The sequence below is a fragment of the Strigops habroptila genome, chromosome 19, assembly GCF_004027225.2.
Source record: "Strigops habroptila isolate Jane chromosome 19, bStrHab1.2.pri, whole genome shotgun sequence".
Lineage (NCBI taxonomy): Eukaryota > Metazoa > Chordata > Aves > Psittaciformes > Psittacidae > Strigops > Strigops habroptila.
In genome coordinates, this window is record NC_044295.2 from 2,833,045 (window position 1) to 2,855,823 (window position 22,779).

General features: G+C 60.6%; 2 protein-coding genes across 5 annotated transcripts; both read right to left on the reverse strand.

Moving 5' to 3' along the window:
* Window positions 1-329: 329 nt before the first annotated feature.
* On the reverse strand, window positions 330-7,286 carry RAPGEFL1 (Rap guanine nucleotide exchange factor like 1). Its single transcript, XM_030508418.1, has 15 exons — window positions 6,757-7,286; window positions 4,995-5,073; window positions 4,397-4,529; window positions 4,229-4,326; window positions 3,947-4,059; window positions 3,294-3,461; window positions 3,119-3,216; window positions 2,890-3,012; window positions 2,619-2,797; window positions 2,456-2,546; window positions 2,310-2,360; window positions 2,018-2,105; window positions 1,863-1,927; window positions 1,579-1,633; window positions 330-951 (listed from the first exon to the last, which is right to left on the reverse strand). The coding sequence occupies exons 1-15, from the start codon at window positions 7,136-7,138 to the stop codon at window positions 827-829; spliced, it is 1,848 nt and encodes a 615-aa protein (XP_030364278.1). The 5' UTR covers window positions 7,139-7,286; the 3' UTR covers window positions 330-826.
* A 2,213-nt stretch (window positions 7,287-9,499) lies between these two features.
* On the reverse strand, window positions 9,500-22,750 carry CASC3 (CASC3 exon junction complex subunit). Of its 4 annotated transcripts, XM_030508410.1 has the most exons (15): window positions 22,449-22,750; window positions 21,467-21,494; window positions 20,638-20,675; window positions 19,021-19,179; window positions 18,783-18,934; window positions 17,978-18,154; window positions 17,073-17,767; window positions 15,343-15,407; window positions 15,000-15,114; window positions 14,322-14,420; window positions 13,437-13,651; window positions 12,096-12,218; window positions 11,931-11,946; window positions 11,749-11,820; window positions 9,500-11,229 (listed from the first exon to the last, which is right to left on the reverse strand). In XM_030508410.1, exons 1-14 carry the CDS (start codon window positions 22,710-22,712, stop codon window positions 11,816-11,818), a joined length of 2,151 nt encoding a protein of 716 aa, XP_030364270.1. In that variant the 5' UTR covers window positions 22,713-22,750; the 3' UTR covers window positions 9,500-11,229; window positions 11,749-11,815. The 4 variants fall into 4 exon arrangements, with proteins under 4 accessions (XP_030364270.1, XP_030364269.1, XP_030364268.1 ...); XM_030508409.1 differs by lacking the exon at window positions 11,749-11,820 and having other exon boundaries at window positions 11,870-11,933; XM_030508408.1 differs by lacking the exon at window positions 11,749-11,820 and having other exon boundaries at window positions 11,870-11,946.
* Window positions 22,751-22,779: the final 29 nt, after the last annotated feature.

Here is a 22,779-nt window from a genome sequence, read left to right on the forward strand (position 1 = left end):
AAGGTCAACGCCGCGGCGGGAGGGCCGGGCCCCGCGGGCTCCGCCGGGAGTGGATGGAGAGCAGCGGCACCGGGGGGCCTCCGCGCGGGCCGGAGGTGCCGCGGCACAGCAGGGCTACCGTGGCCAGCTCCTCCCGCCCGCCATGTTGAGACGGTCACATGAGCCCGTTGTAGCGGCCATATTGAGAAGGTCTCTCCGCGTCGCCGCCATCTTGAGAAGGTCGAACCCACCCCGGCCGGAAACGGGACCCTCAAACCCGGTGCTACCGGCGTGACGTCACCGGGCAGAGCTATGACGTCGCTCCGCAGCATGACATCAGCAGACGGGCACCGAGACAGCCGTTTATTGGGGCTCCCTCCCCCCCCCCCCCGTTGTTGGGTTTTTGTGGGTTTTGGGTTGTTTTTTTTTCCTTTTTTCCTCCTTTTTCTTAAAAAATAAATGTACAATTCCCGGCGGCGGCTCCGTACAAAATATACACGTGGGGGGGGGGGGGGGCACGTACAAAAATAGAGGCGGGGGGTCCGGGGGGGGGAGTCCCTGCACCCCGGCCAAGGGAAGGGGTTGGGGGTGGTCATTGGGGTGCGAGGGGGACATGGGGGGGGGGGAGATGAGCCCAGAGGTCCCCAAACCCCCCCCCCCCCTCCGCAAACCCTCCCTTGTGCTGGGGGGGGGGCAGCACTCAGCTGTGCCCCTCACCCCGCGTCAGGCCGGGGCCCCTGGACAAAGTGCGTCAGTGCTGGGGGGCACCGGGCCCCCCGGGGCGGGGGGGTCCCCTGGGTGCAGGGGTCCCCGGGATGGGGGTTCCGGGGTTCGGGGTCCCCGTCCCTCACTGGCCGCCTGGCTCCAGCTTGTAAGAGAGCTCGAAGAGCAGGTTCTGGTTGTCGATGACGCGGAGCTGCCGCACGTAAGCCTTGGTCTGCAGCTGGCTCGGGGACGCCTCCAGCTCCAGGCCTGGGGGGAACCGGGCAGGGCCCCGGCGTGGGGATGCGGAGATGGAGGCACGGGAGCGAAGGGGTGCAGAGATGTAGGGATGGAGGGATGGGAAGGAAAGGGTATGGGCATGGAAGCATGTGGGGATGGAGGGATGTGGGGATAGGGATGCACGAAGGGCACCGGGATGGGGATGTGGAGATGCAGGGATGCAGGGATGGGAAGGAAGGGATGCAGAGATATGGAGATGCAGGGACAGAGAAAAGCAGAGATGCAGATGCAGGGATGTCAGGACAGGAATGAAGGGATACAAGGTTGGAGGGTTGGGAACGAAGTGATACAGGGAGGGAGGGATGTGGGGATGGACAGACGTAGGAAGGGGACCAGGATGGGAATTCAGGGATAGGGATGTGGGGATTTGGGGATGGAGGGATGGGAATGAAGTGAGGATGAATGGATGGAAATGCGGGGATGGGGATGCAGGGATGAAGGGGTGCAGCGATGCAGAGGATGAAGGGATGGAGACGCAGGGATGGGGGTGAAGGGATGCAGAGATGAGGGGATGCGAGTCCAGCCAAATCCCCACCCCTCAGAGCCAGCAGCAGGGATGTGGGGCCGTGCCCGTACCTCCCCCCTCCCCGTACTCACAGAGCGGGCGGCTCCGGTACTTCCGGATGGTTCTCACTTTCTCGGCGATGCAGTGCTGGGCACAGAGCACCTCCGGTGAGACCCCGGCCCCCCCCGGGCCAATCACCCCCCTCCAGGACCCTGCCCCACACCCTGGGGCATCCCCATCACCAGGGACCCGTATCTGCACCCCAGGTACCCTGCACACACACCCCCCATTCACATCCCCTCCGTGGGGTTGCCCATCCCCAGCTTCACCCCGGGGGCCCCTCAGCCACATCCCCCCCCCACCGAAGGGCACCCACCAGTTTCTCCACATTGACCAGCCCATCCAGGAGGGTTTTGCTGCCTTCGTGCAGGAAGGTCAGATCTGGGGGTGAGCAGGGGGGTGACGGGGGGCCAATGGGGCAGCGCCGGGACCGCGGCCCCCCCCAGGCACAGCCCGTGCCCCCCCCCCCACCTTTGAGGATGAGCGGCACGAAGGGGATGAGGGGGGGTTTCATCTTGGCCAGCACCTCCCGGTACGTCTTGTGGTTCCTGCAGGGGTCCTGGGGGGGTGGAACAAGGGTTTCAGGGCCCAAGGGGAGCAGCTTCCTATGGGTGCCAGCACCCTGATCCCCCCACCACATTGGCTACCGTGGGCACAGGGCTGGTGGCCTGGGAATGGATGGTGTGGGGATATCCCCTGCTCACCAGCTCCTCACACACCCCATGGGGTGCTAACCCACCCGCGGGTGCCCGGCCCCTCTCACCGTCAAGTTCTCGAACTTCCGAAACAGGTTCTTGAATTTCCCTGGGAGCTTCTGCAAGACCGGGGCGGGGGGGGGGGGGGGGATGAGTACCCAGAGGGTCCAAGGAGCATCCAGGGGTTCCCAGGAGCACCCCACATCTCCTTTACCTCCCAGGTGAGGCGCAGGCGGCTGATGGCAGCGTTGTTGAGCCCAATGACGATGGCGTAGAAGGACAACATGTCCTGGTTCTGCTTGCATCTGAGGGGGGACAGGCAGAGGGTGAGGAGCAGATGAGGAACCCCCCCCGGAGCCCCCCATCCCCACACTCACATGGCAGCGATCTTGATGAGCTTCTTGAGGAGATGGGCGCGCTTGCCCAGCGACTCGCAGAGCAGCAGCTCGGTGCCCACCCAGTGCTGCACCTCGCTGCACCGCTGCAGCAGCAGCTCCAGGTTGGCCGTTTCCCGGCGGCCCCGTTCCCCATGGAACACGTAATCCACAAACTCCAGCTGCCGTGTGCGGATCCACATCGTGTCAGAGCCCCTCCACCACCACCACGGCACAAACCCCTCCCTGGTCCCCCCCCAACCACCCGCCCAACCTCATGGATGCAGCGGAAGAGCTCCCAGTGGAAGGCGGTGAGGTGGTTGGCGATGTCCTCCGGCTCCACGCGGTGGATCTCTGTATCTCCTGGGACTACCTGGATCTCCTCTGGCAGCGGCACCTGCAACAGGATGTGGGGAACAGGGATGCTCTGATGGTGCTGGAACATGGGGGGGGGGGTGTCCCCTCAGTGCACAGGAGGGCCCCCAACACAACGTGGTGCTCACCAGCGAGTCAAAGGTGTCCTTGGTGCAGGCGAAGAGGTGGCTGTTGATGCCCAGGGTGGTGAAGACGCACTCCTCACTGGGCTGCAGCACGGCTTTCTCTGCAGGCAGAGTGTCAGCACCCAGGCGGACCCCCTGCCCACCCCTGCCCACAGCACCTCCCTGGCCCCGCGGGCACCTCCGGATGAGGCCACGGTGACGAGGATGAGGGTGTCCTCGCGGGCGCTCTGCTCCTCCGAGTACTGCAGCTTTTCGGTGACGGAGGCCAGGATGTCCTGCACTGAGGCCGAGAGGCGGCTGCGGATGGTCACGTACGAGTGGTCGGGCATGTACACACGGCAGAAGACTGGGGAGAGGTGGGATGGGGATGTCAGGGCCCCGCAACCCCGGATGGGGAAACTGAGGCACAGAGCAGGCACTGCACATTGCAGCTGCTGGCAAGCCAGGGTGCACCCAGCACCTAACCCGGCACTCGGCACCCATCCCAGCACCCATCCCAGCACCAAGCACCCATCCTGGCACTCATCCTAGCACCTGAAACCCATCCCAGCACCCATCCCGGCACCAAGCACTCATCCCGGCACCCATCCCAGCACTCATCCTAGCACCTGAAACCCATCCCAGCACCCATCCCGGCACCAAGCACTCATCCCAGCACCCATCCCAGCACCCAGCACCCATGCTGGCACTCATCCTGGCACCTGAAACCCATCCCAGCACCCATCCCGGCACCCAGCACCCATCCTGGCACCCGAAACCCATCTCGGCCCCCGAAACCCATCCCGACACCCATCCCAGCACCCAGCCCGGCCCCGGGCCGCGGTCGCTCACTCTCGTCGGAGCCGCGGAACGCCACCCGCGTCTGCAGACACGAGTCGATGCGGCGGAAGTGCCGGAACAGCGGCTTCACCTGCTTGTTCGGGGGGGGCGTCTCGTCGGCCACCCTGCGGCACCGAGCGGGGTCAGGCAGGAGCCGCGGCGCAGCCAGAGCCCCCCCACGGCCTCGCTCGTTCCCGAAGGGCTGATGGTGATGCTCAGCGGGACACCCTGACCCACAGGGACCCACAGAGACCCACCAGACCCCCCCATCCTCCCCGGGCACCCCCTGCTCACTTCAGCTCCACGGTCTCCACGAGCTGGTGCAGCTTGAGGATCTCATCCTCCAGGTCGCGGTAGAGGGATGTGTCCTTCATGATGAGCAGGTAGAGCTCCTGGAGGGGGAAAAGGGGCTCGGAACGTGGGAATGAGGAGATGGGGGGTCCATGGCGGGGGGACACCCACCTTGATCACCTTCCCGGCGCTCTCCTCCTCCTGCAGCAGCCCCTTGTAGGTCTCGAGGAAGTGCAGCAGCACGGCCAGCACTGCCCGCTTGCGCCGCAGCCCGGCCCCGTCCTCCCAGCGCGGCAGCACGAAGGTGGCACCGTCAAGGAGGCCCCACGGCAAGGAGGGACCCCGGGCACCCCCTGTGAGGGTCCTTGTGCCCACCCTGGTGGTGTCCCACTGCCCACCTTGAACCCATATGTCCGCACTATGGCACCCACGCTCCTACACTCATGGCACCCTTCTTCCCCCCACCTTACTGCTCCCACCACAGCACCCTGCTGCCCCCCTCCATGCCCACCCTTGTGCCACCCTTGTGTCACCCTTATGCCTATCATGTCACCCTCATGGCACTCTCATGGCCACCCTGATACCCTCCTGGTTGCACCCTCATGTTTGCCCCTCTACCAGCCTCATGCCCTCCCTGTGCCCAACCTTAGACCCTTCCCACTGCATCTTCGTGCCCACTCTCATTGCACCCTGACGCCCTTCTCATGCCCATCCTCGGACCCTCGTCACTGCACCCCCATGGCACCCCAACGTGCCCCCCCAAGGATATTGCTGGTGCAGCTGCTGCAGGAAGCACTCAGTGGGCAGGAAGAGCGAGTGTGTGAGCACGATGTCATCCAGCAGCGACTCTGGAGGGGATTTGGGGGCAGAAGTGGGCACCCCATCCCACACAGCCCCCCAACAGCACCCCCAGGATCCTGCCCCTCATCAGAGCAGGCAGCCAAGGGGTCAATGCCAATTCCCAGTGTGACACTGGAAAACATGGAACCCCCCCGCTGCCGGGAGGGGGTTTTGGCATGGCCGGGTGAGCCAAGGGGCCGATCCCAGTGGTGATCCCGTCAGTGCCAGCACCCAGCAACCTTTGGACCGGGCACCGCTCCCTCTCCAGCACCAGAATAACCCTCGACCCTGGGCCCTGAGCAGGTCCCAGCTGATGGGTGCCCGGGGCTGTGTCCTAAGCTCCAGGATCACCATGGTGGGACACCAGGGTCCCCTCCAGGGCCCTCTCAAGCATCTCCCAGGCCTCAGCCCATTAACCCTGCCATGGACCTGTGCTGAGCCAGGGTTGAGGTTCCCCCAGTCCTACCATGCTGGGGCACAGTGCTCATGGGGGACAAACTGCCACTAAAAGCAGGACACAGCAGTTTGGGGCATAGGTTGGACCCAGCCCAGCCCCCAGCACCACATCCAACACCCTGTATCTGTGCTGGGGCAGTGTGTGGGGCACAGGTCCCCAGCTCCCCCAGACCTCCCCTGGGGTGCAGAAAGAACTGACTCCCCCATCCTGGCAGGCTGCAGCACCCTCCAGCCCTGCTTCAGTTTCCCCATCCCTTTGCAGCAGCCACAGCATCCCCCAGACCACAGGCAGAGGTTTCCCACGATGGGACGGCACGGTTGGGGAGGCCTCCAGACCCCCCCACTGGCTCCTGCCCCACTCCCTGCCAGCCCAGGCACCGCAGGCCGGGCCTGGCAGCGTGTTGGTGCAGGCAGGGCCCAGTACTGCCAGTTCTATCTTGCCCCTTCCCGAAGGCTTCATCGTGTCGGTGGGTGAACCCCACCTCGGCCAGGGGCGTCCCTGGAGCGTGGCGCTGATGGCGGGACGGAGCTCCCCGGGAGCCCCCCGGCCTGGCAGCCCACTGGGGTCCCCATGGGGTGGGAGCACCCAACCTGGCTTCCACCCAGCTCCGCACACCCAAAACCACCCCAGCACCTCGGCACAAGGAGCCGCGGTGGGATGGCACCGGGGCACCGGGAAGCAGGTGCTGGAGGGAAGGGGCGTCCGCCCGGCCCCGGCTCTGCAGCTCCCACCGGGGCTAATTTTAGCACCGGGAAGATGTTCAAGATTAACCGATGGCTTCTGCGCCGTGCGGCGGCAGCCGGCGCCCGGCCAAAATCGGCCTCGTCCGGTCCTGGCACAGCCACCGAGCCCCCGCCGTGCCCCCGCCGTGCCCCTGCGCAGCCCACCCCCCGCCTCAGCGATGCCTGGTGGGACCCTTGCCCACCCCAACCCAGGGGCGCCTTGGCCTGGCGGGGTCCCAGCCTGACCTTGGCACCCGAACCGGGCACCCACCCGCACCCTGCGCGGTGCCACCCACCGCACCGGACACGCGGCGCCTCCCGCCGCCGCTCTCCCACCCCGCATCCCCCAGCGCATCCCGCAGCAGCAGCGGGTGGGCGCCCATCAGATCCTTCCCCCCAGCGCCGCCGCATCGCCCCCGGCTTCCCGCCCCGCAGCGCAGGGCCGCGCTCCCCGCACCGGGCACCCCCCGCCACCCCTCCGCGGCCGCCGCTCCCGGGAGTCCCGCCGGTACCTGCTCCGCAGCCGCGGCCGTGCGCGCCGCCCGCCGGGAGCCGCTCCAGGAGCGCGGCCAGGAGCCGCTCGGGGGGCGCGGGCGCGGCGGGGCCGCAGCCGCAGCGTGCGGCGGGCGGCGGCTCCGGGCTCGGTGGTTCCCGGTCCCGGTCGCCGCCCGGGGATAGGTCCTCGGGGGAGCGAAGCGGCGCCTCGGGCGGCCGCAGCTCCAGCCACCGGCCCTCGCCCCCCGGCCGCGGCCCCGCCGGCCCCGCCGGTTCCTCGGGCGATGCGGGAGGGCGCGACAGGCTCTGCCGCCGCGCTCCCGATGCCGGTGCCGGTGCGGCGGGGCGGGCGGGCAGGTGCGAGCCCGGCTTCTTCAGCAACTTCTCCAGCGGCTTCATGGCCGCCCGGGCGCGGCGGCGGCGGCGGCGGCGGCGGCTCAGGGGGCCATGGGCGGCGGCGGCGGCGGCGGCGGGGCGGCTCCGCTCGGCTCCGGTCGGGCTCGGGCCCCGGCGCCGCTCCCCGCCCGCCCCGCGTTGCGCCCCGCGGCCCCGCCGGCAGCGCCCGCCCCACCGCCCCGCCCCGCCGCCGCCCCCGGCCCCGCCGCCGGCACCTGCCCGCCCCCGCCGCACCGGCACCGGAGCGCTGGGATGCGGCGACACCGGGACGCGGCCCGTCCCCCCCGGCCTCCCGCAGCAGCCCCGCACCGGTCATGCGTTGCACAACCTCCGCACCCCCTTCTCCCCGCCTCGCAGCACCGGGACGCGGCCACACGGCATCAGGCACACACAGGGGACACGTCGGCAGAGCCCCCGCAGCTTCCCATTGCCTGTGTCCCCCCCCCGTGACACCAGCGAGGGGCACAGTGTGTGTGTCCCCCACGGGCTGTGTCACACCCCGACGCCCCATCCCCCAGCGCCCCATCCCCTGGGGCACACATTCGGATTGTCCCCCCCCATGGTGTCCCTTCCCCAGTGTCCCCTCTATGGGGTCACACCCCAGGTATGGGGCGACGCGCCCCCGCCCCAGCCCTCTGCCCCCCATCGCAGCGTGGGAAAAGGCCGGGGCTGGGTGCCGGGCCCCCCACCCTGGCGCGGGCACCCCCCGGCGCCGGGCGGGCAGGTCGGGGCAGCTCCTGCCCCCCGCGCTGCTGCCAGGCCGGGAACAGGCGCTGCCGGGCCGGCGTGCTGGGGCAGGAACCGGGGCAGGAACCGGGCAGGCGCCGGGGCAGGACAGGGCGGGACGTGGCGCCCGCCCGGGGCTGAGCTGCAGTGTCCCCGTGCCGCTGGGTGCCGAGCACCCGCCCCGCCCGCGCCCCGACACCCCCAGATCCAGCTCCGCACCCCCCTGCACCTGGCTACAGTGGGGACGGCAACGGGGGGACAGACCCTGCATGTCCCCATCACCATTGCCCGAGTTCATGCCCTGCAAACCTGCAGCTGTAGGGTGGGACGGTGGCAGAAGATGGGGGAACACGGTGGCTGACCCCATTGCCCCCCAGGCACGCAGCCCCCAAGGATGAAGGGATGGGGTACAGGGGTCCCAACAGCTCCTGCTTTGTTCCCGCTTCTCCGGCACCCAGCAGTTGCTTGGCAACTCCATCCATGCGGCAGCGGGAAAGCGGCAAAACGTGTCCCCACGTCCCCATCTCTGCTGCATGGGCCCCGGTGGGGTGGCACAGCATGGCATGGCACAGCCCTCCTCCACTCCATGGCACCTCCAAGACTCTGACCTGCCCCACATCCCACCCAAGACCCCAAAACAATCCCATGCAGCTGAACTCTTCCATTCCCACTGTATGGGGCAGCTGGAGGAGGGTGCCCGGCTCTGGGTGCAAGCGGTGCTCACTGGCCAGCCTGCAGCCGCATGGAGAGGGGCTTCAGACTGCAGAGGCAGGAGGGGAAACTGAGGCAGGAAGAGGCCGTGCTGGCCGGTGGCAGCGGGGCTGCAGCTGAAGGGACCTGGAGCATTGTGCCGTGCTGAGGGAATGTGCCCCAGATTCAGGCCCATTGGCTCATCCCAGCTCTTCTCCCCTGGCTCGGCAGGGACGGGGGCACTGCTGGAGCAGCGTGAGCTATTAGCTTAATTAATTTGCTGTTATTTCTCCTGACAAGCTGGGATCTGGAGCAGGTGCTTCCCTCCCAAAACCTGCGCCTCCATTTGCAGCCGCACGGGCAAGCGGGGGGCGCACAGCCTCCGGGCGCTGCTCAAAACAGACCTTGTGTAGGAGGGAAAAATTACACCGAAGGAGAAATCCCTCCCTGAGCCAGCGCCTTAACCCACTTCCCAGCAGTAGGGGAAGGGGAGAGCGCCTGACAGGGGGGATCCTTCCTTCTCCCCCAGCCCAGGCCAGCTGCAGCAGGGCAGCACCCGTGCCGGCTCCCACTTGTTCGGGTGTAGCGGGAGGCTGCAGGTGCAGGGTATGTGCCACCCACCGCCCGCTTTGCCGTGGGAAGCCGCGTTGGAGGGAGGCAGTGCAGCGCAGCAGCGCGCAGGCGGCAGCTCCCGCACCACCTCCACAACACTTGTTCCTTCCCCTGCAGTGAGCAGGGGGCTCGTGCTGCGCTGAGCCCCGCTGCCGGGGCAGAGCTGGGCTCTGGGACGGGCTAGAGCTGCTCTTCCAGTCCCACCAGCAGCTCCTGGGAAGGGAAGAGCAGCTCCTGGCCCGTGGCAGTGGGGTGGAAGGGATGCTGGTTCTCCTTGGGAAGCACATGGGCACAGTGCAGGTCGCAGCCCGAGGAAAGAGAGACAAGAGAGCTGGCTGCTTTCTAAAACATGTTCTCATCCGCGTGCCGATACACCACCGGTTACAAATGTGCACTTCTACTGGACAGGAATCCAAAGAGACAAAACCAAAACCCATCACAGTGTTGTAAGGTCCAGGACTTCAGCCATGGGACCAATATATGTCAACAATACAGTTTCAGCCTTAAGGCAGAGAAATGGTTACACAGAGAACATGAGGGGTTCCTGCTTTGACGCCTGGGACTAGGTGCAAAAAGGTCATGGAGTTACGAACAAGGAACAAAGAAGGGATTTCTGCTGGAAAGCCGGGCATGCAGGAGGAGAACTGGACCAAAGAGCGGGCAGGTGTGCCCTGGGCACCCTCCCTCGGCGCAGATGGGGACTTGGAGGCCAAGATGATGCCACTTGCTTGGAGCAACAACGCTCCTGCTCTCCTGTGCCAGCAGCTGCCACCTCCCCAGGCTGCCCCAGCACGTGCTCGACATGGCCGGGATGGGCAGGGATTGGCAGCTTGCCCTCACCAAGCTTCCTAACGCAATTTGCCAACGGCTGCGAGGATATGGCCAAGCCTGAGCAGGACTGGGAGCTGGCAGGATGCTGCTGCAGAGAAAGTGCAGCCGGCACCACGGTACCACATCGCTGTGCCGAGTGCTAACAAGGAAACCAAAGCTGCAAGGTCCCAGCGCGCGCTGGTTTATGTGGTGGCAAGTGCTTCCTCCTGGAGCTGGGAGCCCAGGCTGGATGCTGGATGCGTCAGGGCAGGTTCCAACACCCCCTTCCACTTCCACAGCAGCAACACCCAAGTGCTGGGAGCAAATCACTGCTCTGCTCGCCCCGTCTGGCTGGTTTGTGGGCTGGCAGAGCTGCTCGGGCAGCGTCGAGGTGCCGGGATGCTCATAAACCTCCCTCCCCGCTGCTGATTTGGAGGAGGTGCGGGAGGAAACCTTGCCCTGCTCTGCAAGGTGTGCTTGTGGCAGTGGCGAGGGGGTCACCCCATGCTCCTGCCCATGGATACACATCTGATGGGAGCCGAGAGCTTGCACAGACGTGGACAGAAACCACCAATGACACAAGTTACCAACAGGGCTTGTTTAGAAAAAGAAGGAGCTTCTAAATTAAGTGGTGGCTGCAGAGCCAGCGCGTTCCGACAGCCCCCGATGGCCCAGCTGCCCTCCCCGGGCCTTAACAATGGCAGAAATAAACTTGCTAATTTTAAAAGAGAATTAGAGCAAAGAATGAACTTCTCAGCTGTCTCCACGGGGGGGACGGGGGATGTGACGGTCCCATTAGCCAGACAAACAGATCCAAAATACCCAAAAGAAACAAATCAGCTTTACTGAAGGAGCTGGTTCATTTCTTAAATAAAAACAGAGACAACAATCAAGCCAATGGAGTTTAACATCCTAGGGAGGGGAAAGGGCAGACGTTTAGTAGGAGAGAGAAGCTGAGAGAACTTGTGGTCAAGGCCATGGGGGTTGATTCTGCAGGGAGGGAGGGGAAGGAGGGCAGATCAGCAGCAGCGAGATGATTTTTGGGAGGGCACCGGTAAAACCAGAGGGGGAAGGTGCCTGGCCCTGAGCACGAGACAGTGCAGCTGATTTCCTCCCGCTGCCTCACCTACACACAGGGAAGAAGCCTTTCCCCCCAGGAGCTTCCTCCTTGACGAGGTGCCGAGGCTGGCGTCAGGATTCCCACGGCTGCATCTCTACGTGTTGCTCCTCTCCTTGGATTTTTCACCTTTGCTGTCCTGGTGGGGAAGAGGAAGGAGAAGTGGAGGTTTAGGCTGCACCAATACCAGTGCGGGGGCTGCAAGCGAACACCCTCCTCACCCGGGTGCCTAAACACAACCACTGCCCGCCCATGCCTCCGGCTTCCCCCATGCCCGATGTGGGCACAACCAGCCCCCTCCAGCCCAGCTCCCCCCAGGGTTAAACACCTTCCCATCACGAGGCCTTTCAAATGCTCAAGGTGATCAGAGCATCTCGCAGCGCATCGACACACGCTGCGTGTCCCCAGCCCTGCACCGCGGCACCGCTGGCGCACGCCTGCCCAGGTCTGCTGGGGCTTGTTGTGTGATTCTGGCTCCCTCTGTTCCCACACGCTGAGCAAAGCGTGGAGAAAGGAAACCAAGCACACACGTGGCACCCTGGCACACACAGCTCACAGGATCGGAACGAGGAAACCATTCACAGAGCAGAGAAACAGCTCTCGCCTCTGGAAAGCCTTTAAGTTTGTTGCCTGAATTATCTAAGGTCTTGACTCTTACTCTTCCAAAGAAGCCACTGCCTTCTAGCTTAGGACTGGATTTTTCTCTCTCTAAAGTGTTCTGCTCTCTACCCTGAGCAAATAAACAAAACAAAACAAGCAAGAGTCAACTTTGGACTTACTTTTTACGTGGGTTTAGTTTTAAAGTATTTAGAAACTCAACTTAACTGGAACCCTGCTTACCACCTGCAACGAGAAGCTGAGGTATGGGACATGTCAAAGATCAGACAGGTTAAGATTTCCCTGCAACAACGCGTTATATGGGATGGGAGAGGGAGACTGCAGCCCCGCGCACACCCCAAGGGCTCAGCATCACACACACGTGGGCTTGCGCTGAGGGGATGGTACCTCAGGAGGTGGTGGCTTGATAGTCACGGGCTGGGATGTCCTTCGGGGAGGAGAAGGCTTGGGCTGCACTTGCTGCTGGACAGTGTTGTAGTAGGTGACCCCTCCATACACCTGGGACTGGGCCTGCGTTCCCCAGAGAGCAGAAAGGTCAGTGCTGGTGGGACACAGAAACCTGCATCCCCTGTGGGAGCACCACGTGTCTCAACCGGCCTTTATGGCACAAAGCTGGGCTGCGACAAGATGCCACCACTGAGCACTGAAGGTGAGAGCAGCCACAGAGGGACAGGGCTCGGTTTGTGCTGTGCTCCCCAAGGCCACAAAGAACAGCAGCATTTACACCTCACAGAGGACCCTCGCTTACCCCTGCCCCTCATCAGGGCCTTGGGGCAGGGTCAGGCTGCAGTAACCCAGAGCCACATGGGGCTGAAGTTCAAAGATGGGTCTCCTTCACCCCCCACTTTCCCAACTGCCACAGAACATCTGTGCTTTGCAACAGCAGCAGCTCCTAGTTTTCTGCATGGGGGCTCGGGATCTTGCCCCCAACCAGGCTGGTTCCCTGCCAGGGCAGCGGGATGGACGCAGGGAAGGTCAGAGAGGTTGCAGGGCTCGGGGAACGTGCATCTCTCTCGCCTGCCACTGCGTGTCAGCCGTGTGCTGCTCACAGGGCAGCGGCGGGTTCCTCCTCCCTGCCCAGCGGCTCTGTGGACACAGAGGTGGGACATGGAGCAGGACAAGCCAGCCCTGTGCTGCTCACACCAAGGGCTTTCCAAAGAACAGCACGAGGCAGTTTCCAGCCTCCTGCCTCCATCTCAAGTGGAAAGGGCTTCCAAAGCCATTTTCATAGACTGGTTTGTATTGGAAGGGACCTTAAATCCCCTCCAGTTCCAACCCCCTGCCACGGGCAGGGACACCTTCCACTAGCGCAGGTTGCTCCAAGCCCCTGTGTCCAACCTGGCCTTGAACACTGCCAGGGATGGGGCAGCTTCTATTTGCAACGTGGCCTTTGCTTAGCACGGGCTTGGAGGGGATGTAAAAGGTCACGGGCTCCCAGTGAGCTGTTCCCCTGTCCTGCAGGAGAAGGCCTCGATACTGAGACCCACCAATACAGACATTTCATCCACTAGACCCTAAATTCAGGGTACAGCAGCCGTGGCTGCCATCCTTTCCAGTTACCCACCCCAAACAGGGAGAGGGATGACAATGAACAACCTCCCACTGCAGAGCAGCCCAGCTGCTCCACATCCTCTCCCAGCAATCCAGAGGGTATATCCACACTCCAGAGGATCCCATCTGCTCTCGACAGCTCCTGCTCAGGGCGGGATGCGCAGCGCAGCTGCTTACCTGCGTGTTGGAATAGAGATGCGGAGGGGGTGGAGGGGGCAGCGCTCCCGGCGGGTAGGGATAGCCAGGATTCCCGAAATTCATGACTCCAGGAGGGGAGAAGTAAGTTGGTGCCAGCAGCTGCTGTGGCGGGGGCTGCCCCGGGGGCATGGAGACGGGCGGAGGGTACAGCCCAGGGTTTGCCATGGGGGCTGGCGTCTGGTGGGGATGTAAACCTGGGACGAGAGGAGAACATGCTCAATGTGGTGTCATGGGGAGGAAAAGGGGCAGGAAAAGGGGGAAGGGGCAGGAAAAGGGGCAGGAAAAGGGGCAGGAAAAGGGGCAGGAAAGAAAGCTCTTCTCAGCACAGTGGAGCACAGCTTCTTCGCCAGTGTGGGGTCCCAATTCCCTGAACCAGCCACAGCCCCAGGTCAGCACATACCCTTCAGGAAACAGGTTTTGTGGGAAGATGGAGAAATGCCAATTCAACAGCTCTTGTTTCTGCTTTGCTTTTGTGATCTAGAAGCATCAGGGACTGAAGAACCAGCCGAGCACAGCAGCTGGCAGAGCCAAGCACCCCACTGAAGGGGAAGCAACTCAGGCAGGAAGGTCTGTGCAGAACGTGCAGACATCCAGCTAGAGCCTGCCAAAACGGTCAGATCCCCCGAGTCCTGCGCTGGCTGCAAGGGCCAGAAATGCCCATTTTTCTTTCCTTTAAATTTATATTTATTCAGCCTCACAGTGCATGAGGGAAGCAGGTCTCTTCCATGCAGTAGAAGCAGGCAAAATGGATTCCCCCAGTAACAAAAGGCTGTGTGGAACCAGAGTTATCTGCTCCCTGGTACAGGCTGAGCACAATCACGTCGGTACCATGCCTCATGCCTTGCTGGGAAGCTGGTTCCTCACCTGGATGAGGGAGGTGCATTTCTGGCTGAACGATCATCCCCTGGGGTGGCAGCGGGGCTGGGCTCTCACTGTGGGTGTAGATTGGTCCCTGGAATTGTACTGCAACACACAACAGTTGGTAAGGAAAAGCTCCAACCAGTTTTGTTCTACTGCAGCAAGTCACATGCACGCCCCAGCCAGCCACGGTGACAAGATGCAGTGCTGCAAACCACATTCCCATCAGCACACGCAGTCTACCAGGCTGACAGATGCTACACGCTCCCAACAGAAAAGCCTCCCACTCCTTTTACAAAGCAGAATACTCAGGGAATTTCTTCTCTTACACTTTAAATGCTGGAGTAAATTCCTCATCCATCCTCAGCCTCATTCCATAATTCTCCCCAGCCTTAAATGTCAAAGACATTCCTCTGATTTCAAGTTAGTTTTAAATCCTAGTGTTTGTGAAGGAAAGCAGTGTCCTAGAGACCAGAGAGCCCCTGCCCAGGGAGGGGAGGTGGTAACACTGATTCCATTCCAGAGGGTTACACCACCAAGCAGGGAGGCTCAGAGCCCCCTTTTAATTTACTTGTATGAGACAACGACAAAGCCCCTGACCCTAACAGGAGTGGGGGGACTCCTGCTCCAGCTGCTCAGGTCCAGGCACACACAGAGCCTCGGGAGCAGGATGGAAGCACTCACGTGGGTCGTAGTAGTGCCCTTCCATGATGCTGATGTGCATGGGGGGGGCAGGCTCCGGCACCGGTGGTCTCTGCCGCTGCGACGAGTAGCGTTTGACACGGCCCCCCTGCACGGCCTGAAAGAGCCCAAAGGCATTGGTGAGGGTCAGGAACGCTCCAGCCCCCCTCCAGCCCCTGCAAACCTCTATCTGGGTCACACAGCAAGAACTGGGAACACCCACAAAAGGGAAAGGCTGAGGTGTCACAAGCAGCCTCTAATTACTACAACCCAGAAACAACTACATGCCATGCTGGGCTTCCATGCTTCTAAAAGCAAGAGTCATGCTCCACGTAACATGCTTTACCATTTCCTCCATCCTGTTAAACTGAGGCGGTGGCCCAGTTCCCACGTGCATATGGTTAGGAATACCTGAGGAAGAAACAAACTGGTTATTATGGTTTGCATTTATTCCCAGGAAAGAGCCACCTCACCCAACAAGGGAGATACAAGGAGGTGCCGGCAGCCTGGGGACATGACTGTACTACCAACAGGCAGAGCTCTTGCTTTCCTGACAAGGAACCTTCTGACAACTTCATCTCTTCAGTTACAACTTTAAATGTTTCAGTACAAATGAGAAGCTGCCGTGGCACTCTACAATCACCCATGCTGCTCAACACCTTTTCAATCTTGCTAACAAAAAGAAGTCTCAGCCTGAAATCCAGGTCCTGCTCTATAAGCCCTGTTCCTGCCAAGACAAGGATCTCTTCAGAGCAGAAACAAGGAGCCACGTGGGACTGTGTAAGCTGCAGTTTAAACCCTCTCCAGGGTGTAACCACTTTTAGCACGGGCTCCTTTTAATCCAAACAACAAAGTTCTGGCACACGTTTAAAAGCACGGTGCCAAGCTAATCCCAGGTGATACCAGGGGAGCCAAAGTGAACAAAACAAACAGTGGAAGTGCCCATGGATCACTGGTACTGCAAATACACGCACAGGCACACAGCCCTGGCCAGCCAAAGGCCTCCCAGAATCCTGCTTTCTTTGCTAGGAAGAAACAAAGGGACAGTGGAGTAGCATATCCTTCTGACAGACAAAGTGGTCTCCTACTACAGTCTAGAGCTGTCTCATGGCAAATCTGTGAAGATGGTTTATTTTTAAGTATAAAAAAAGGAGTCTATGATCTCAGCTGCAGATCACAGCATGTTGGAACTCTCATCCCACTGACACATTTAAAGCCTGTCTGCTCACATCCACAGTCAAGACCGAGAGTCTTCACACAAAGATCTTGCCAGTCACATCAGTACAAGATGACTTATGGTTTCATGACCTAAACCTCAAGAGATGCTTATGAAAGCAGCGAGTCGCTTTCTTCTCCTTGCTCCAGTTTTATTTCCCTTGGGAAGAACTCCAACACTCCCCAGAAAAGATTCTCATTCTGCAAAGGGATAATTATACCTGAGTGACCTCTTGCATGGATGCTCAACTAGAACTCAGTCCTTAGCTCACACGGGGTAACTCTGCCTCGAATCCCTCCCGCAGCCCCCACCCGCTGCTGCAAATGGAGCAGCTTCCTCCTACCAGGCATAAATTCATTTGTCAATCCCAGCCAGGCCTTAGCTAGTGCCAACCAAATCCCAACACTAGGAAGTACACTGATAAACAGAGCAAAGCTCCCTCATGCTCCTAGCAAGACATTAGAGGAGCCTGGTTATCCACCACCCTACCTGCCAAGCGAGTACAAGGCTCCTTATCTCCTGAACAATGACTCTGGCTGCAGCAGCCACTCTCACTGTGATTCCCAAAGTCCCTGTTGCCTGTTCCACACACAGGCCTTCAGCTTCACTGAACCTTCCGTGATCTCCACACACAACAGGACAGAGAGAAGGAAAGGATCTTCTCTTATGTCCTTCCCAGCCCTAATCCCTACACCAAAATGTTTAATTTTCCCCTTTTCTATTTTGTCCCCTCTAACCACGTCCACTGCACTTTCTCAGCATCCGTGTTGTGGATCCACCCCAAGACTGAGGCACACACGTTTCAGCTCTGTCTGCTGTGTTTGGCTGTAGTAGAAAACCAACAGGCTGCACCCACTTACCCCTCAGCTCCCGGGGCTGTATGAACTGAGACTGCCCTGGAGCCCAGTTCTGCTCAGCGAGATTCATTTGGGTCATTTCTTGCTCGAGTCCATCCAAGCTGGATTCTACTGGCGACTCCCAATTGCTGCTCTTGGCTGGTGGGGGGGATGTCTCAGCTTGCACTGGTTTTGGAGGCACAGGAGCCAGCCCTTCCGAAGCGGGCACTTCATCTGCCAGCTTCCCTGCATCCCCAGCTTTGATTCTGGTCCTTCTTGCCCGGGAATAAGACTTCTTTTCAATTGGTCTGTCTGGTGGCGGCTGTGCAGCATCTGCAGCTGTAGCTTGGTTTTCCAAAGGAACCTCCTCCTTCACAGGGCTGCTGTGGACGTGTGCTGCTTCCACCTCGGGTGACTTGTCCCTCGGTGGGGTCTGCTCTGCACGCTTCCCTCGGTAGCTGCTCTCCTGTTTCACTTGCTCACCATTCCGAGACAGATGCTGGACGCTGGCTTCCGAAGCTCGGTAGCCTGGACGGGTCTCTTTGTAGCCCCCCAGCCTTGGGTAGTTCCTAGGTGGGGGCATCCTCCCCGTCCCTGCAGAGCTCCTGTTGGTGAAGGTTCGTGGGGGAGCTGAAGTGCTGTCTGCACCTTGGTGCCTTGGGGGCTTATTGGGCCTCTCATTGGACCAGTTTGGATCTCGCTGAGGAGGACTCCCAAACCTGAGGGGGAAAAATAGTACAAACAACTGGAAACAAATTCCTGGTGAAAGGTACCACGGTGCCAGGGAATCCCTCTCCAGGATGCCTAGAGATCCCAGGACCAAGGTCCTACCCCAGAGGCCAAAGCCACCAACAGGGCTTCCCCAGTTTGGGATTTCAGACCTGTCTCCCTCTGGAAGAAGCCAGCTCCAGTTTGACTTTGCTGCTCACCTCGGTTTGCGCATCCTCCTCGGCTTGATGTCATCAGGGTTGTGAGCTGACCTGATGTCGTAGCCATAGAGCGCAATCAGCTCCTGCCTGGTCTTGGGGGCTTGCTCGTCCTCCCGGAACTTGTCATGCTCCCAACGGCCCTCGTCCTTCCACAGCTTCCGCTGACGACCCTTTGGCCTGGAACAGTTGCACAGGGAGGACTAAGAAGTTGTTACAAAGGAAATGTGGCGGCTTCAACCAGCCCCACACCGAGAGACCGAGTGTTTCTAGGGCTGGGTGCACACAGGAGACAGCGTCTCTTCTTCCCCCCACTCCTCCTGCCCAGTTTACCCACTGCTATTTCTGAAAAGCAGCAATAAGGGTCACACTCATTGGCAAAAGCCTTTCCTTGGGGGTTTTCTGTACCACCCTCAGTCTCTCCTTTGAACAAAGAGCTACAACGTCCTGACAGGACACTGCAACCAGGCAAAGGAAGCACAAACCTGCCCGAGCACTTCACACTGCAGCAAGGAGCTGTGGTGCCAAACACAGAATCCCAGACTGGTTTGGATTGGAAGGGACGTTAAAGCTCATCCAGTTCCAACCCCTGCCACGGGCAGGGACACCTTCCACTAGAGCAGGTTGCTCCAAGCCCCTGTGTCCAACCTGGCCTTGAACACTGCCAGGGATGGGGCAGCCACAGCCTCTCTGGGCACCCTGTGCCAGCGCCTCAGCACCCTCACAGGGAAGAGCTTCTGTCTAAGAGCTCATCTCAGTCTCCCCTTTGGCAGGTTAGAGCCCTTACCTATGGGGGATGCTCACATACCTGACCTCCTCCTCCTGTGTCTGCCCTCGGAGGTCATGCTCAAAGAAGAGCCCTTTCCGTGGGATGTAAGCCGGGTTCTTCCGATCCTCATCGTCATCCAGGTGCTTGGGAACCTTTTTCCCAACTTTATTCTCCACGGGTTCAGTGCTCTCCTGTCAAAATCACAGCTCTCACCACTACAGCAGTCCCTCTGTGAGAAGCCTCCCCCTGGCCTAGGGAACACATGTTTAACACCTACCTGCCCGTCCCCGCTTTGCCTCTCACCAGTCACAGCACCCTTAGAGTCTGGTTTCTCATCCCCTTTCTCTGCTTTCGATGCTGATCCAGAGGAATCATTACTATCCTGCTTCAGCTCCACTTTGGCACTTTCTTCCTCGCTGTAATCCTCTTCCTCTGCCTGAAAGAACCTCAGTTACTCAAATATGTACCTTTAGCCACAGCTCCCCCTGGAATTTCCCCACACAAGTCCCCAGATTTGGAGACTTGTTCCAGTTGTCAGAGACCTGCCTCTCTCAAAGCACAGGATTAGCTCTTAAGGTCCTTCCTCTCCCTGAATTTTTTGTGGAAAAAGCAGACTAAACCCAACATCTCTCCCCATCCATATCAGGTCCAACAGTCTGGCTCTCCAGAACAGAGCTGGGACCAGCTCCATGGCAAAGGCAGGGAGACGGCAAGCGAGGGCCCTCGGACCATCCCCTTCCTTCCCACGCCAGGGCCCGGCTCCAGCCAGCACCGCTTCCAAATTCCCTGGAGTCACTCAGCTGAGTCACTGGGAGCTCTCTGCTCGCAGGAGCTGACCTGGTTTCACCCTCCAGGAGCCTGCAAGCCCTGCTGAGGCTGAACCCACACTAAAAATAGCCCCATGTGATTAACAAAAAGACTGCTCTGTTTTTCTCTTTCGACACGGCGTATTTGCACGTCAACTGCTCCTTTTGTTTACGCTGGGGAAACCCAGACAGGGCATTATTTTTAGGCACAGGAACAGAGTCATCCTGGCATGTCAGTGACGCAATATCCCCGCTGCTCCAGCAGCCCAGTGTGCACCAGTGTCACTGGGAGCCTCCGTGCAGCTTTCCAGGCATGAAGAGCTGCTGCACGGTGAAGACCGGGAGCTGCCCCTTACTCTCCATGTGCCACCCCTGCAGCCTGCCACACTCCCTTCTCATTAGTGACACAGATTAATTCACAAACTAACAGCCCTATGAGCTTTGATTTCATCTGCCTTGTTGTTCTGTGTTGTCTCTAACTGCTGCCCCCCTCCAGATCCTCAAACCATCTGCCTCAAGAGAAGGGTTCTCACTAGAAAACCTTCATCGTCATCATTAGAAACCACAACTTCTCTAAACTGCCTGGAAATGTTAAACTTGCTCTTCTGACCTAAAAACCCAGGGAAACCTCAGCCACCAGGCTCAGGGGGGGTGTCTCAGGTGGGATTTGCTCCACATACACCCAGCAGAGCTGCCAACACTCCCGGGCACATTCGCCCTCCAGCTGCCGCACGCAGGGACGTGCCTGGGATGCTTCAACCCAGCACTGAATTCAAACACAACACACATCTTCTGCTTCCTTCCACACCCTTCCAGGCCATGGCTCCAGCCACCAGCACACACCGGTCCTACAGCCACCCCGGCAGCACAAGCAGCTTCTCTGTACGCAGAGAACCGCCGGTGTGGGGCTTGCACCAGGAAAGGCCGGTGGCAGCGGCAATGACCACACTGCTGGTACCCTGGGACAAAGGCAATGCTGCCAACGGGGTGGTGGAAAGCAAAGGACACAAACTGGGGTTTGTGCTAATTATGTGAGGTGCAAACACACGGTCGAACACTCGGAACACCAGGACAGAATCTCCTCTTACCTCCGAGTCTTCTGCGCTTTCATAATCCGAGAGTACAGCTGCCGGGGAGAAAAAGGAGTTGGGTGTTAGGGCAGGAGCAGAAATGCAGCTTCTCTGTGAGCTTAACAAGCAGAGGGGCAGAGAACAGCCTCTTCAAGGCAGAGGCCAGCACCAACATGTCATAGAATCATAGAATCGTAAGGGTTGGAAAGGACCTTAAGATCATCTAGTTCCAACCCCCCTGCCATGGGCAGGGACACCTTGCCCTAAACCACGTGGCTCAAGGCTCTGTCCAACCTGGCCTTGAACACCGCCAGGGATGGAGCATCCACAACCTCCCTGGGCAACCCATTCCAGTGCTTCACCACCCTCACTGTAAAGAACTTCTTCCTTATATCTAATCTAAACTTCCTCTGTTTAAGTTTGAACCCATTACCCCTTGTCCTACCACTACAGTCCCTGATGAAGAGTCCCTCCCCAGCATCCTTGTAGACCCCCTTCAGACACTGGAAGGCTGCTATGAGGTCATCACGCAGCCTTCTCTTCTCCAGGCTGAACAGCCCCAACTCTCTCAGCCTGTCTTCATATGGGAGGTGCTCCAGCCCTCTTATCATCCTCGTGGCCCTCCTCTGGACTCGCTCCAACAGCTCCATGTCCCCAACAAACGCCATTGCCAGCACAGGAGGAAGCAAGGATGAGTTTGGGGCTCACTGCCCCTGCACCCCCCCATCTGCCCACTGTTATGAGTTCATATTTGGGACTGCACCAACTGCAGGACCATTGCAGAAGGTGTTTTGTCCGGGTTTCCCATTTTGCACACAGACAGCACAGCCAGGGAGTCATCACTCACCATCTCCCTCGATGCCGTCCTCACTTTCCTGCAGGAGAGGGGGAGAAAGGCGGGTTAGCAGAGGGGGACGTCAGCAGCCGAGTCCCGGTATCATCCCACGAGCCCACACACAATCACAACAAAGTCCGGCTCAGGTCCTATCACATCCGCCCTGGGAAGTTCAGCTCCAGTGACCAAGAAAGAAAGAAACTCAGGGCTTCCAATGCCCTTTTTTTAGGTCTTTCTAAAGCAGCTCAAGAAGAAAAAAGCACAAACTGTGTGAAGTGCTGGAGGTCTTAGAGAGGAAAGAGCGATGCAACAACACCAGGTCCTCTCCCCCAGTAACAAGGGCCAGACAGCCAGCTCCAGGAGGATGACTTAAAGCCCGAGCCCAGGAATAAGGAACAGATGCCGAGCATCTCCTCGAGATTCCAATGACGGAAACACAGCCCTGCACCCTGGAGAAGCCACTGCCTCATGGAATCATAGAATGGATGAAGCGGAACAGCTCAGATCAGGAAAAGCTTTTAGTTAAAAGAAAACATTGATCAAAATTGATCAACCCGTGCAGTGAAAACAGCCCCAGATCACAACCAGACACATGCTAATGGGGCCAAACGCCAAAACCACACCGTGACTGGCGGGGAACCTGGAATAACCGGCACAGGAACCCAGGACGGGAGGAATGTGCACCCAGAGCGGGGCAGAAGCCCCACACCGCGGGGCAGCGGCAACAAAACCTCCCGCGAAAGGTTTCGATGCGGGAAGGCTGCTCAGTGCGGATCGGTGACGGAAGAGAGCAGCAAATCCCCACCTGCACCCGCCGCAGGGACAGGGGTGGGGGATCCAGCCCCTGCCTGGTGCCGGGGCCGCGGAGCCCGGCTCTGATCCCCGGTAACACACGGGCGGGAACCAGCGCGGGGCCCCCCCGGCGCCCATCGCCGCGCCCGCCCGAGCCCGCCCCGCCCCGCGGCCCCCCCCCGCCCCGCACACCCGCACTCACACACTCGGACTCGGGCGCGCTCTTGGCCGCTCCCCCCGCAGCGCTCTCGGCGCCGCCGCGGCCCCGCGGCCCAGCGCTGAGGGCTCCGGCGGCGCCCCGCGGCGGGCGGTGCGGCGGGCGCGGCGACCCGGAGCGTGACCCGGAGCCGGAGCGCGATGGGGAGCGGGCGGCGCTGGCGGCCGAGGCGCCGCTGTCGGAGGCGGCCGAGTCTGAGTCCGAGTCCTCGCTGTCCTGCGAGGCGCGCTGCCGCCGCCGGTCCGCCATCTCTGCAGCGCGCGGGGCACGCCGGGACGGACTACAGCTCCCGGCGGCCCCCGCGGCCGATGACGTC